General features: G+C 42.3%; 1 protein-coding gene across 5 annotated transcripts in view; it reads right to left on the bottom strand.

Annotated features, from left to right (window-relative positions):
- Positions 1-16,175, bottom strand: part of LOC120303167 (splicing factor SWAP) — an 87,968-nt gene that overhangs the window by 48,688 nt on the left and 23,105 nt on the right. For all 5 annotated transcript variants that reach the window (XM_039332412.1, XM_039332413.1, XM_039332416.1 and 2 more), the window contains 3 exons: positions 6,881-7,124; positions 4,774-4,905; positions 3,417-3,510 (listed from right to left, as the gene is read on the bottom strand). In XM_039332412.1, the coding sequence (XP_039188346.1) occupies positions 3,417-3,510; positions 4,774-4,905; positions 6,881-7,124 (470 nt within the window). The remainder of the gene's footprint in view (positions 1-3,416; positions 3,511-4,773; positions 4,906-6,880; positions 7,125-16,175) is intronic.

Raw genomic sequence — 16,175 nt, 5'->3', positions numbered from 1 at the left:
AACAAGCCCTGTGCTAAGAGCTCACATTATGACTGTACAAAGCCATTTTAAATGAAAAAATGACCCGAGATATACTGAGGGTTTTGGAGCGGGGATGGGGAGAACGAAGCCTTCAAGGAACAATCTTCAGGTCTAACTCTGCTTATCTGCTGCCTCTAATAGCACCAATAAAGTTTAAGAGTGCTCGTGGCAAGAATTTCTATCTCCCTATGCTCAAAAAGGAAGAAATAAATACATTAGCTAGTACATTTCAGTCCTAAGAGCACCGTCTTCAAAAGAGGAAGGGGGTGAATTTATTCACGAAAGATCTGGCTACATTTTGCTTAATGAGGAAGAAAAGTAATTGCAAGGAAAAAAATTAATGATCGAATTGGAAGCTACCTTGAGTGGACTTAACAGTACTGTATATATTTGCTTACCGTATCAGTTTTTAGCTAATTTCATGCATTGCCTTCAAGCATGGCTTAAGTGTCGTTGGCTGAATAAGTTATCATTTGGCCGTCTTTAAACTAAACCAGATTAGATCACCATGATTTCTAAACTACAGGCTTGACTTACAGACAGCAACTGGGACTGAAATTTCCGTCGTAAGTTACAGCAATCGTGAGCCATCACATGACCGGACTTGATTTTTAGGCTCATTTTTACCACGGTCGTGAAGTGAACCAATGGTCATTCAGCAAATCACTGGGTCATTAAACAAATCTGGCATCCCCAATTTTTGGCTTTTGTTGGTCGAAAGTGGCTGTGAGCATGTGAACCTTAAGATATTGCAACTGTCATAAATGTGAGCCGACAGCCGAGTGCCCGAAGGGCGATCATACGACTGGGGGGGGGGATGGTGCGATGGCTATAACTTTGAGGGACGGGTCGACATAATTTCAAACTATTGTTAAACGAACGGTGAGGTTGGAGGATTACCTGTGCAGTTTACAAACCACAGCAAGTGTAACCTGCTCCGCTGAGAGCCACCAAACTGTTTTTTGGCTTAAGATAGTGTGCTTATGAAACCGGAAGCGAATTATCAACATTTATCAGCTCTGTTAACTGAAATGGAATTTTGCTTATTAAACGTTACACACCAACTGAGTATTTTTTTTGGGGGGGGTAGGAACAGAGGGGTTAAAAAAGCATCACGGTCTTCCTGTAAACATTACACAATGTTTGATGAAAATGTAATATTTGTGTGTGACCTAGCAGGATTTGCTCTGTCCTCAAAGAGAGAAGCAACCTGGAACTAAGGAGAAACTTCCTGACAGTGAGGACAATTAACCAGTGGAACAACCTGCCTCCAGAAGCGGTGAATGCTCCAACACTGGAAGTTTTTAAGAAGAGACGGGACAGTCACTTGTCTGAAATGGCATAAGGTCTCCTGCTTAAGTGCGGGGGCTGGACTAGAAGACTCCAAGGTCCCTTCCAGCTCCTATTCTTATTCTATTCTATTACATCCCATCCATCCCATATTCTATTCTATTCTATTCTATTCTATTCTATTCTATTCTATTCTATTCTATTCTACTCCATTCCATTCCATATTCTACTCTACTCTACTCTACTCCATATCCATATCCTATTATATTCCATCCCGTATTCTATTCTAATTCTTCTACCCCTATTCTATTTTATTCTATTCTTATTCTTCTACTCCTATTCTGTTCTATTCTGTTCTGTTCTATTCTATTTCTACTCTACTCTATTCTACTCCATTCCATTCCATTCCATATTCTACTCTACTCTGCTCTACTCTACTCCATATTCTATTCTATTCTATTCTATTCTATTCTATTCTATTCTATTCTATTCTATTCTATTCTATTCTAATCTATCTTATTCTTCTACCCCTATTCTATTTTATTCTATTCTATTCTTACTCTTCTACTCCTATTCTATTCTATTCTATTCTATTCTATTCTATTCTATTCTATTCTATTCTATTCTATTCTATTCTATTCTATTCTATTCTATTCTATTCTACTCTCCTCTATTCTACTCCATTCCATTCCATTCCATATTCTACTCTATTCTACTCTGCTCTACTCCATATTCTACTCTATTCTACTCTATTCCATTCTATTTTCTATTCTATTCCTTTTGAAAAAAATAAACAGTTCACATGCCATGTTCCTCTCCCCCGCCCCCGGAAAACAGACAGCATTGCTTGACGGCCCATTAAACCGAATGGCAAAAATCTGTTTAAAATTGGAAGAGCACTCTGCTTCATTAGTGTCCCGGCTATTAATTTCCAAAGCACTCTTGTCCCCATTATGGCAAAAAGGAGCGAAACAGAAGAGTTTCCTGGCAACCACACGGTGTGTTTACAATCTGTTTCATCAAATATAAAAATGCACACAGTAAACAATTCAGAGAAAAACATAAAAGGTAGAGCACAAAGCGATGGGGCCCTGCAAGTGACCTAGCCATATTGGGGGGGGGGGGCTTGTGTCAGAAAGCTTCTGAAATAAAGGAAAAACACAAATACATACTGCGAATGATATTCTACCTTTCACTGTCATGTGGTAATATTACCTAAACCAGGAAAATCTACTGCACTGGCCCAAATGGAAGGTGAGTCTGAATTTAACTCCCCCCCCCCACACCCAAGGAAGATGAGACAGAGATGTCCATACTACCCATGAATACAGAAGACAACGGTGCCAATTTAGTGGTACCAATTACTAACCTCAGTTCAAGGCAAAACCACACATTAAAATTAACCAAATTCAATAACTGCCTATAAGATGCTCATTTCTAAAATTGGCGGATCCCATCTGATTACATTGATCATTTTCACCCAGATATTGTAACATAGGCTCATATTTTAAAAGGCCTGTAAACAGTACACACACACATGCAGAATTGGCTTCCAGCCATTTTAAGGTAAGGGGCATGCATACACACAGAGAGAATATCTGTGAGGTCCTTGGCGTTCTTTGAGCTTGGTTGTCTCCTTGCAGATGTTTCATTACCTATCTTGGTTACCTTGGTTATCACTAAGATTAAAGGCAAATCAACAGCTAAGTTGTAAACCCAGCTCACTCAAGGAACTACCAAGAAGAAAACACTTCCATCAACAGTAACAGGGCAAGCCACTTTTGTGTATCAACAGAGAGCAAACTCTGTTCTCTTCTAGCACTGATGATGTTCCCTAGTTGGGTCATGAAAGGTCTGCAAGAAAACCACCAAGCTCAGAGAGCACCAAGGACCCCACAGTCCTCCTCCTTCTTTTCCTCCTCTCCATAAATCCCACTCATCACCCCCTCCCACAGTAACAAAGAGGGCAGACAACACATTTTTAAAAACAAATCCACTAATGGGAAACTGGTTCCTCTCTGAACTGCCCCAGTTGACACTCCGGGGATAAAACAAGCCAACAAGCCAGCATGTATCACTGTTATGTTATACTTTCATAAACCTACCTTTGAGCTGTCGCTAGACTCTTTCTGAAGGAAGAACTGTTTCTTAAATTCGTAGTAGGCATTGTATTGATGCCAAGGCTGCAGAAATTCAAATCTGTTAAGAGAGAGACAAAAATGTACATAGTTGTCAACTATCAGAGTGTGCGAGATAACCCAGGAGTAAACACAGTAAACAGTGGTCTATATGAAATGGTGGTTTATCTTACACTATCTACAATGTCATATTCCAGGGATAATATATATACACATGCTAATACAGCGGGATCTAACATGTCACAGTTACAGCAGGAAACGGAAGAGAAAGAACACATCAGCGGAATCTTCTCTTTTATACGAAGGCTCTTAAAGAGACTCAGACCCTGCTGAGTCATTCCCATCATTAAATCTTACATTACACAAGCTGGTTAGCTGTTAAATCATTACCTTAATATCAACTTATGACCACAGATTGGACCGGACTGTTGGTTCTTATGGTTGTAAGTTGTGCTGGACAATTTTTAGGGAGGTGGTTAAGTGAACCACTACCAGTTAAGTGAATCCAACTATGCCAATGGGCGTTTTAACTTGCAAATTACAATCCCAGGATGCGCTGGCAAATGTGACTGTTGTAAGTGCAGATACTGGTCATAAGGCACTTTTTTCCCCAAGGCCGTTATAACTTTGAATCATTGTAAATTGAAAGTTGAGAACTACTTATGACACAGGCAGTCCTCGACTTACAACAGTTCATTTAGTGACCGCTCAAAATTACGACACTGAAAAAAATGACTTTTTACACTTCTGTGACCTGCTGACAAGCAATCGGGGAAGCCCGATTGACTTAACAGCCGTATTACTAATTTAACCACTGCAGTGGTTCACTTAATAGCTGTGGCGAGAAACATCGCAAAATGAGGCAAAATCCACTTAACAAATGTCTCACTTAACATCAGAAATGTTGGGCTCATATTAGTAAATGGAGGGCTATCTGTAGTCCCTCTCTGTGAGGGAGATGGATAATTTAAAAAGGTGACACAGAAGTCAGCGTGGGGAAAATACACGTGTCCCTCAACTGTAAGTCGTGGCTTTAATTTATTATTTCCCCATCTCAAGATGCGATTTGATATTCTGAGAATAATAAATTATACCCCAAGGGCCATATATGTCTGGAAGCCAAGCTTCAAGATTCTTGGGCAATAAAACGCTTTATCGTTAACTTCCAGAAGTTTCTTGAATTTTAAGGTGAGGAACTTCAATAAATTACTAAGGGTTTTTTTTTTCTTTTTCTGACAAGACTGACAATAAGCAAGCGGAACAAAGCTACTTGCTTGCAGGGTTATTGTAAAATGAAATTAAGAGCGAAGTCTCTCGTACTCACCTCGGATCATTCTTGGCACGAACGCTGGTCTCAAATTTAATCCCATTTCTTGCAACGTACTCGGCGAGCTTGTCAATTACAGGCTGGATATCTGGAGGTGGAGGGATGACGGCAACCACTGGTGGAATTGAGCTGGGAAATGTCAAGAGTTGTAAGATTTACACAGGCAGAGAACACAACCTATTGAAGGGGGGGGGAGGAGGGGAGAAGCAGCTCCATTTTTTTAAGACATCACATGACTGAGGGCTAAACAGGGAAAAGCCAGGTATTTCAACAGCATCAGGAAAAAAAAAGGGGGGGGGAGGGAAATGCAGATCAAAGATCCAGGCAGGGTTTTAAAAATTTTAAGACGTTCGACTAAGATGAGGATGAACTTGAATGATTCATCCTGGCAATTCTGGAGAACCTGCCATTGTTTGAAGCAGGATGGTCACCAAGGAGAGACAAGAAGTGGCTTTGGAATAATTTGGTATGCAGAGCTTCTGTCAGACAATAGGTACTTATTAAAATTCTCTACGTATTCTAGAGAGCTAAGATCCTGCTTTAATTGCATGCTGTTCTTTTGGAACAGGTTCTTTTATGGGAGAGATACACACCCACACGCTATTATTTTCATTACAAGAAACTCCAAAGCGATATTCATTTCAAATATTTATGTTGTGCAATTAAAAAGAAATGCTAGCAGTACAATCAACCATAGAAACCATCTTATTCAATTTTTATCCCACCTTTATTACTTTATAAGTTACTCGAGGCAGCAAACATACATGAGACTTAATCCTTCCTGCTATTTTCCTTACAACGACAACCATGCGAGGTGGGTTAGACTGAGAGAGGGGGACTGGCCTGGAGTCGCCCAGCCGGCTTTCATGGCTAAGGCAGGACTAGAACTCCCAATCTCCTGGTGATTGGTCCAAAGTCACCCAGCCGGCTTTCATGGCTAAGGCAGGACTAGAACTCCCAATCTCCTGGTGATTGGTCCAAAGTCACCCAGCCGGCTTTCATGGCTAAGGCAGGACTAGAACTCCCAATCTCCTGGTGATTGGTCCAAAGTCACCCACTTGGTTTTTCATGCCTAAGATGGGTCACCATCTTCTGGTCACTGGCCCAAGTTATCCAGCTGGCTTTCAGCCTAAGGCAGAACTAGAACTCACCGTCTCCTGGTTTCTAGGCCAGCATCTTAACCACTAGACCAAATTGGCTCTCAAAAATGAAAAAAAAAAAAAAGATGGGACACTATGTCCTCATGTGGGACACTAGAATAAAATGAGCATCATCAGGCTTTGATATGGCCAACAATATCCTCTCCAGAACGTAAACTTGGGAAGACTCATCTGGAAGTGGGTGGTTCATTAAACAGAAATTAAATAAGCTTCTTGCACATTATCAGCCTGCACAGGGCTGGCAGGGGAGGAAAGTAGATTATTTTTAGTGAAAAGATTAATTGCTGACCAAGGCCATAAAAAAAATGACAAAAAGCCTTTTGCATGAAACAAAACTAGACAAGACAAACATACCGGCTCTTTTGCGCTCTGTCTAAAACTCTTGACAATTTTAAAATGTAATGAGACACCCTTTTATTTGAGCTGCCTTTTTAATTATTAACATTTAATCACTTGAACATATGCAACTGCCCACTGCCTGGTAACTGGGAAGCCTCCTTGCCAAAGCCTGCTCTGAAAAACCAGCCCAGCCACTTGGAATTGCTGTGAGGCTGCTGACACTATGACAACACGCAGGACCCAGGTTTATATAAATGCAAAAGCTGGGAAGGAAGGAAGGAAGGAAGGAAGGAAGGAAGGAAGGAAGGAAGGAAGGAAGGAAGGAAGGAAGGAAGGAAGGAAGGGAGGAAGGAAAACTGATTTCTGATGCTTATAGAAAAACCCTCTGACTTGATACCTACTGCTATCAAGTCAATATTATCTGAGCACCAATGAATTGTTGAGTCTAACCAACGAGTTATTGTCATTAGCTTGGGTTTACTTTCAACAGTGGGTTCCCTCTACCATTAGGAAAAAATGTTCTGTTACACAGGAAGGTTGTTAGTTACACAATCCATTCAACAAAATTCCTGCTCTACTACACAGGCCAACATAAAACAGGATACCTTGCTGAAGTGCTTGTGCCAGGCAATGCACCGCTTGTGTCTTCACTTGCTTCTGAAGAGGGTGGGGGTGTCGTGCCGGGAGGCGGAGGCGCTGTCATCGTGGCCACGCCGGTAGTGCTTGACACCGTCACCCCAGCTGGCAGGGCGCTATAGTAAGTAGCCATGTCAATCCCTGGTGGCGGTGGGGCGAGGCAGTATGTTCCATCAGGCAACATGTAGTAACTGTAGTACATGGCTGCCATGGCTGTTATTAAAAAAAAAAAAATTAAGATGATCAGAATTTTGACCAGCCTGGACAGAAAAGGCCAACTCAAACAGCAGCATGGATCCTTGTCCCAACCCCTACAGCTCTGCACGTAGCTGCAACATGCCTACAACACTGCTTAGATTCAACTATGAAGCTTACTAATATGTGGGGTCCTTGGTGCTCTCTGAGCTTCCTTGTTTTATTGCAGACGTTTCATGACCCAACTAGGTAGTTTGGAAGAGAGGGGGAAGAGAGGAAGGAAGGAAGGAAGGAAGGAAGGAAGGAAGGAAGGAAGGAAGGAAGGAAGGAAGGACTGATTGACTATGGGGTCCTTTGTGCTCTTTGAGCTTGCCTGTTTTCTTGCAGACGTTTCATGACCCAACTAGGTAACATCATCAGTGCTAGAAGGGAATGGAATTTATGGAGAGGAGAGGAGGAAGGAAGGAAGGACTGATTGACTATGGGGTCCTGGGTGCTCTCTGAGTTTGCCTGTTTTCTTGAAGATGTTTCCTTACCCAAACTAAGTAACATCATCAGTGCTAGAAGGGAGTGGCATTTTACAACCTTTCTTGCCACAGTTCACATGAAACTGTTCACATGATCTGGGGGAACTGCGGCCGTCATAAATATGAATCAGTTGCCCAGTGTCTGAATGCTGATCAGATGAGCGTGGGGAGGCTGCAACGGTCGTAGGTGTGAAAAACGACCATAAGTCCCTTTTTTTAGTGCCACTGTAACTTTGAACCGTCACTAAACGAACGGCTGTACGTTGAGGCCTATTCATACACGCAGGAACGTCCAGATGTAAATTCGAATGAAAGAGCTAAAACGTGTAACGGAAGAGTACAAATCTGGGGTCACCTAGGATGCTGAGAGTCTACATCAAAGGAGAAGTTTACAGATAGGTGACAGGTGCACATTATGTTCCATTAAATGCTAATAATGGTAGAATCGCATATGAGTCTTGGGGAAAACTGTGCGCTTTTCTGAATAAAGGCAATCCAGGGTGGGGGAAAAAACCCTCTTATGTGACATCGGTGGATGGGCAGGAATGAGATGAGAGAGTATAAAGTGGTGATTACACTATTTGGATCCAGGGAGATTATGATGATTATCTGCTTAGAAAATTGGGTGCTTGTTTTGGAAACACACACGTCTAATCGAACGGGCACACAGCGAAGGAACAGATATACACCTGGAAGCAGGGCTGATTGGGCTGTTTATGATAAAAGGTTGACACTGGGGGACGATACGGGACTGAGCAGAAGTTCTGAATGTTGCACAGGTAGTCCTGGACTTACGACCGTAACCGAGGCCAACATTTCTATCGCTAAGCGAGACATTTGTTAAGTGAGCTTTGCCCCATTTTAGGACCGTCCTTGCCACACTTGTGAAGGGAATCTCTGCAGTTTTTAAGTCAGTAACCCGGTCGTTAAGTGAATCTGGCTTCCAACCCCCCCCCCGTTGACTTGGCTTGTCAGAAAGTCGTCAAAGGGGATCGCGTGACCCCCAGGGACACTGCCACCGTCGTAAATACGAGTCAGTTGCCAAGCGGGCAAATTTTAATCACGTGACCCTGGGGAGGTTGCAATCTCCATTAAGTGTGAAAAACAGTCGTTGTCGCTTTTTTTCAGGGCCCGTTGTAACTTTGAACGGTCACTAAATGAACTGTTATAAGTCGAGGGCTTCCTGTACACATGAATCAAGTCAAATGTCTCTTCCTAGTGTGGGAATTATTCAAAGAGGCTGGGTGTCAGCTCGGGACTACCTCTATAAATTTACCAAATAAGTGAATAAACAATGAAAGGGAATCTTTGTAGCTCAGAGTTGAAATCAGGGGTCCTTGGTGCTCTCTGAGCTTGCTGGTTTTCTTGCAGACGTTTCATCATCCTAACTAGGTAACATCATCAGTGGTAGAAGGGAGTGGAATTTATGGAGAGGAGGGAGGAAAGGAAAGGAAGGACTATGGAGTCCTAGGTGCTCTCTGAGCTTGGTGGTTTTCTTGCAGATGTTTCATGATCCTAACTAGGTAACATCATCAGTGCTAGCGATGTTACCTAGTTTGCTATCCAGCTCTGATGATGTTGCCTAATTTGGGTCATGAAATGGCTGCAGAAAACAACCACCAAGAGTGCACCACGGACAACTCATTGACGGAGCATTGAGACATTATTTCTTGATACAGGTAGTCCTCGACTTACAACAGTGCATTTAATGACCGTTCAAAGTTACAACGGCACTGGAAAAAAAAAAACGACTTAGGACCATTTTTCAGAGTTACGACCTTTGTAGCATCCGCACGATCCTGCGATCAAAATTCAGCTGCTTGGCAACTGGTTCATACTTATGAACGGGAAATGGACATAAAACAGGAAACGCTCCTTGCGTATTCAAAAAAGTAACTTAAAAGGCATTTTAAAATGCTAAAAAGGCTGCCCAAACTCCCCCCCCTCAAAAAAGTGAACCCCCCCGCGAAGGACATTTCAGAAAGTTGTGCAAATGGAAACCACCCGATTGCTGTCGAAAGCTGGCGTGAATAAAATCTCTACGGTTAGCAAGCATTTCATTATTTGATCAATACCAGAACATGCGTTGCAGGAATCCCAATTTAAAACAGCTCAGCAGTTTACAGAATAATCACCTTGCATTCTCTGTGTGGTGGGGAGTCTGCATAATTCATGTTCTTTCAAAGGCCCTGCGATAAATCATCAGCCCGTTTGGGCGGAGAGCTTTTTAAGGCAGTTATTTTATGAAATGCACAGGTATGAATCCTTCACTTGTGAAATAGCAGCTGACCTAGCCACTAATAACAGAGCTGCTTTAATTTTGCAGACAGAATCCTAGGAGTTATTGAAGCCATCTGCTCGGTGCAAGACTCCAAATCAAAATGTATCCCAAGAGACAGCTGCTTTAATTCTTAATTTTAGAGTTCTCTGACAGCCTTCCTGAATTATTTAAAAAAACAGGATGGAGACGTGTCTGAAAATGACAGACAACAAGACCCAGGACTGTAATTAATTGTAATATTTCATTAATAAAACAGACCCGGTGCTTCCTGCAATGGCTTAACAACAAAATAATCCTAGCCCAGTGTTTTAAGCTTAAAGGGAGAAATTCTGTGATAAGATGCATCTCTTAAGATGCACAATACACCTCTAAGTAAAAATAGACCTGGCATCTAAGGGTGGGTGGGTGGTGGGTGGGGAGAAGAGCATCATAAAAACAAAGCTTGGAATGATAATAAATCTGTACCTATTAAAAACAACAAGGTAAGCCATTTACAAGCTCAGCTTAGACCTAAATGAGCTTCACAAGTCTCTAAAAACACAGAATTGTGGTAATGCTGTTCTGCAACAGAATATTACAGTACCCCTGTTCTGCTGTGGCAGTGGTTAAAAAAACCAGTTATCTTATAGCAGCTGGACTGAAATAAAAGATAGAAACCCTGCAATTATGAGAAAAGTTTCTTGAATCTTGAAATAAAGTGCTGGGATAAAATTGCAACTTGCAAACCTAGAATTATGGTTTGGGGAGGAGATGGACCGTTTGTTTTAAAAAACAAAACAAAACAAAATCAAAATGTACAGTCCGCCCTAGACCAGGGGTAGGCAACCCTGGCTCGTTTATGACTCGTGGATGTCAACTCCCAGAATCCTGAGCCAGCCATGCTGGCTCAGGATTCTGGGAGTTGACGTCCACGAGTCATAAAAGAGCCAAGGTTGCCTACCCCTGGCCTAGACCTACAATCATAACTGAGACCAGAATTTCCATGGCTTAAGCAAGCCAGTCGTTACACGAGTCACGGCCAATTTCATGACTTTTTGTGCCACAGTTATTAAGCGAATCGCGGCAGCCGTTAAATGAATCAGGCGGCTATTAAGCGAATCTTTCTTCCTCCTTTGACTTTGCCTGTTGGAAGCCAGCTGGGAAGGTCACAGATGGTGATCATGTGACTGTCCCCCCCCCAGAGGCTGCAACCGTTGTCCCTACATGTTGATCGACAAGTGGTGGAATTTTGTGGGGGAATGGTACAACGGTCGTAAATGTGAGGACTGGTGTTAAGTCACTTTTTCCAGTCCTGTTGTAACTTCGAATAGACATTAAGATTGTAAGCTGAGGACTGGGGGGTTGGCATGCCTTTTTTGAGGGGGATAAATTTACATTTCAACCCCCAAACAGGATGCTCTAGGAATGTCAGAGCATAGTCCAAACAAAGGATGGCCTTATTTTGTGACCAAATGTGCAGAAAGACAGAACATTTAAGACAGAACAACCTGTTTGAGGTTCTTTCTCTTTGACGTCTTACGATTCAGCTCACACGATCCACGTATCTTTGCGGCAATAATGAACATTTCTTTCTTTCTTTCTTTCTTTCTTTCTTTCTTTCTTTCTTTCTTTCTTTCTTTCTTTCTTTCTTTCTTTCTTTCTTTCTTTCTTTCTTTCTTTCTTTCTTTCTCCTAACAACAATCCAGAATTGTGCCTTTTTGTATGCTGTATGCTGTGGTTGCCTAAATTCCAAATGATTAACGCTAGGCACTGCGGTGGGTGGGTGTGTGCACGAAGCTACTTGGAAATTCTCGCTTGGCTCAAAATGTGCCTTTATAATTTTATTCTCCACAACTAACAATATTTACTTTGACACCTACGAGAACAATTCTAGCAGCTAATGTACTCTGCATTCAAAACTGCTGAAACTGAAACTTAAAAGGAAGAAGAAGAAAAAAGAACAGTGCAGTAGTTACAAAAAAAAAAAGCTTGTATATAAAGTGATCTGGATAAACTGCCATCACACTGATGTCAAGATAACAGATTTTTTTTAATGCTTTTTTGGGGGGGTGGGGGTGGAAAGGGGGGCAGATTTTAAACTGCATTCCCCTGAGCTCTTTAAAGCTGCATTGCTAATCCTCTCACTTTCCGTTTCTTTAAATGTTCCTAAGAATTTCACACCTAGGAGGCAATCAACCAATTACCGAGATCTGGCCTGAGCATCTTTTGAGAAGAGCAGTGTACTATTCCTCGACTTACATCTTCAAATCTCACTGTTTGAGGAAGTGGCATAACATTCTCAGAGACTCTTCCCATCCTGCTTACAATCTCTTTGGACTGTTGCCTTCTGGCAGAAGATACAGAACATTTAAAACTCGGACCACACGTTTTCTGAATAGTTTTTATCCCAGAGCTGTAATTGCACTTAATAATGAACTAAAGGGCCACCATCAGTGAACTGTTGGACAGTATTACTTGGTCTGTTGGGTGGATGTTTGGGTGGTTTTAGGGGTGGGGAACTGTGGTGGGTGGGAGTGTGTTTGGGGATTATGTGTGGGGGACCTGGTCTTTGGGTGTCACGCAAATTTCGTTGTACGTATATACTGTGTATGACAATAAAGTTTATTATTATTTATTATTATTACAACAATTCATTTAATGACTGTTTGAAACTGGAAGGGACCTCAATGGGTTGCTTACCTCACTCCCTCTGGCCGGATAAGAAAAACCACATGCTTTAATCTAGCTGAGAGGTGGCTGTCAACCTTGAGTTTCCAGGTATATACAGGTAGTCCTTGAGTTACAACAGTTCATTTAGTGACCGTCCAGAATTATTTATTTATTTATTTATGAGACTTATATACCGCTTTGTTGCAAGCACTCTCTAAGCGGTGTACACCAGTAAGCAATGTGTATATATATATATATATATTTACATTGCCCCCAACAATCTGGGTCCTCATTTTACCTACCCCGGAAGGATGGAAGGCTGAGTCAACCTTGAGCCGGTGAGATTTGAACCGCTGACCTGCTGAACACAGTCAGCTAAAGTGGCCTGCAGTACTGCACCCTAACTGCTGTGCCACCTCGGCTCATGGGGAGGGGGTAGCCATTGGAACTGCGGAAAAAAGGGACTTATGACTTGTTTTTCACACTTAGGACCGTAGCAGCATTCATTCTCACGCTCATGGGGTCAAAATTTAGACGCTTGGCCACCGACTCACATTTAGGACGGTTGCAGTGTCCCGGGGTCATGTGACCTTCTGACAAGCAAAGTCAATGGGGAAGTCAGATCTGTTTAACAACCGTGTTATTAGCTTAACAACTGCAGGGATTCCCTTAACAACTGGGGCAAGGAAGCGAACAAAAGGGGCCAAAATTCACTTAACAAATGTCTCGCTTTGCAACAGAAACTTTGGGCTCAACTTAAGCGGAGGGCTACGCCAAGGGTCTTACTATTATGGCCAAATTAGTCACCCTATTCAGAATTTCTATCCTGACAAGCTTCAGCCCTTGAGAATCTCTGCAGAGTTACTGGATCAACTCTAAGGAAATTGTGCCCCAATGCGTTATTCATTATCCACTATTAATAGCAAGGGAGGAAAAAAGCAACTGGTAAAAAGAGCAGCGTCCAAGTGAAAGGTTTTAATGGCAGCCCAACACCAAACTGGCTCTCTGGGTGGTTGAAGAACAGAATTTAAAAGTTAAGAATTAAAGAAAATGGAAGGAAAAGGCTCAGAAGGCCGAAACAAGACTGATTTATACTATGCTGTTCGTAGTTCTTGGTTGATGGTCTGTATACAGCTTAATAGTCATGCTCAGGTTTTAAAATGCTGTATTTTCACAGTCAATTCACAGGTGGCGCAGCAGTACTGCAGGCCACTTTAGCTGACTGTGTTCAGCAGGTCAGTGGTTCAAATCTCACCAGCTCAGGGTTGACTCAGCCTTCCATCCTTCCGGGGTAGGTAAAATGAGGACCCAGATTGTTGGGGGCAATGTAAATATATATATATATACATTGCTTACAGGTGTACACCGCTTAGAGAGTGCTTGCACTTAAAGCGGTATATAAATCTCATAAATAAATAAATAAATATACTGGAAAGTTGATAACCTCTATGACAGTGGTGGCAAATCTATGGCACGGGTGCCAGAGGCGGCACTCAGAGCCCTCTCTGTGGGCACGTGCGCCATCGCCCCAGTCCTAGGCCTTCAGCTGGGTTTTATAAAACCTTCTCGCTTTAGTCCTCCGCTGCCGTTTGCAAAAAAAAAAAAAAAAAAAAAAAAAAAAAAAAAAAAAGGTTCAATCAATTTCAACTTCTCGCGGGAAAAAAAAAGATCTTGCAAAGTTGGAATTGATTGATTGAACTTTTTAGCCCCACCCAGTCTGCTGTTACCACTGCAGCCACGCCCATCCAATGGGCCACACCTCAAATGGCCACACCCAGCCAATGGGCCACACCCACCCGGCACCCAACGATGCATAAGTGGGTTTTGGGTTGCAGTTTGTGCACTCGGTCTCTAAAAGGTTCGCCATCACTGCTCTATGATATTTGTAAATAGATCAGTATATATTTCTTATTCGTCAGAATCATACTCCTTTATCCTTCCCTTTTGGTCCATTTCTTTACCCGTTTAGGTATTTTCTTTAAAATGTCAAACAGAAACGCGCACAATAATAAAGAAACAAAACAGAGGACCAGTAAAGCTGTCCTTGCTCAAACAATTCTAGCCCCCAAATACTACAGATTGTTCAGCGTTTAGGTGTACAAGTCAATTTCATTCACGGACAAGCCTACATCTGTAGAGCTCTGACACATTTCCGAAAACAATTTTAAAACAACACTAAAAAAATGTGTAGGCAGTACAGATTTTTTGTTTTTTTTAAGGGTAGGACAAATACGGTGCAGAACACCATTTGGCTGATAGCTTTTTACAGAGCAACATCATGCTTGGGTTCTAACTTGCAAGCAGAATCACAAATCCGACACAACCTACTTTTTTTTCAAGGCTCCAAAGTCTGGTTTTCAAAAGAAAGATGTGTACACCTTGGCCAAGAGAATGACACAACCTGGCTGTCTGAAAAACAGACCTGCTGCTGAAAAATAACGCATCCTGAAATTTGTTCAGGGTGCTCTCAGTGTCAGCTGGAGTCTACAATAGCATTTGACGAGTCTGGATGTCTTAACACTAGAGCTGTGGACACAATGAAATAAAGTATACCCATACAGTTCATCAACCTTCCACAAATGTCAGGTTCTCTACAGGCATTTGATTGACAGGAAGAGCAGTTCTGATCCAGGGCAGCAGAAAAGGCAAAGAGCAAAAGGGGGGGGGGGAGAAGAGGAGAAATTGGATGTTCTGGGGAATAGCAAGAACTTTTGAATTTTTAATAGTGAAGCCAGACATAGAAGGACTCCTACAAGCCTTTATAGCAGTGGTTCTCAACCTTTTTAATGCCACGACCCCCCAACCGGTCGTAAGTCGAGGACTACTCAACTGGTCGTAAGTCGAGGACTACTCAACTGGTGCAGCACCGTTTGCCGATTGGGACTTTTGGCGGGCTCAGCAGGGCAGAGACAGCCTGGACAATTCCTATTGGCTTTTGAAAGCCAATAGAATTAGACTCTATTCAAGAGAGTCTATTCTATTGGCTTTCAAAAGCCAATAGAATAAAAGGGAGTAGCACAGCTAAGGAAAAGGGGGAAAAAAATGGCGGACTGCGTTGTTTGGCGACCCCCGTGAAATGGTCGTTCGACCCCAAATGGGGTCCCGACCCACAGGTTGAGAACCACTGCTTTATAGGCACTTTGAAAGTTGAATATTATAACCATAGTGTTAGACTGACAACTGGGTGGATTGTGGCTGAAGTCCATTTTCAGCTGTGGAACCTCTCTTGTTGACTTGGACCCAATCCTATTCTCTTCACCTAAGTTCTAGTATGGTCAAGTGAGTAAAGTGATGGACAACAGAGGAGGAACATCTAGGCTGAAATTTACTCTCAGCCACACAAGCTGACTGAGTGAGTCTGGATCAATCAACACTTTTCAGCCAAACTCTTGACAGAGACAAAACAAGAAACTAGAGTCAACAAAAAGACCGGACAACCATTCGTTTGGGATGGTATGAGGACTCTTGGCAAGGGCAAGGAATTGGACTACAAGACTTCCAAGGCCTCTTCCAACTTTATGATTCCAATTTCTTCTTAAAGTCCCTTCAGGTATATTGAAAGGACTATAAAAGTGCCTAAGAAATGGAGAATGACCAAAGTGTGCAAGAAGG

This window comes from Crotalus tigris, unplaced genomic scaffold (assembly GCF_016545835.1).
Source record: "Crotalus tigris isolate CLP2741 ecotype Arizona unplaced genomic scaffold, ASM1654583v1 scf7180000024461.2689607, whole genome shotgun sequence".
NCBI classification, from domain to species: domain Eukaryota; kingdom Metazoa; phylum Chordata; class Lepidosauria; order Squamata; family Viperidae; genus Crotalus; species Crotalus tigris.
This window is presented reverse-complemented; position numbering and strand designations above follow the sequence as displayed.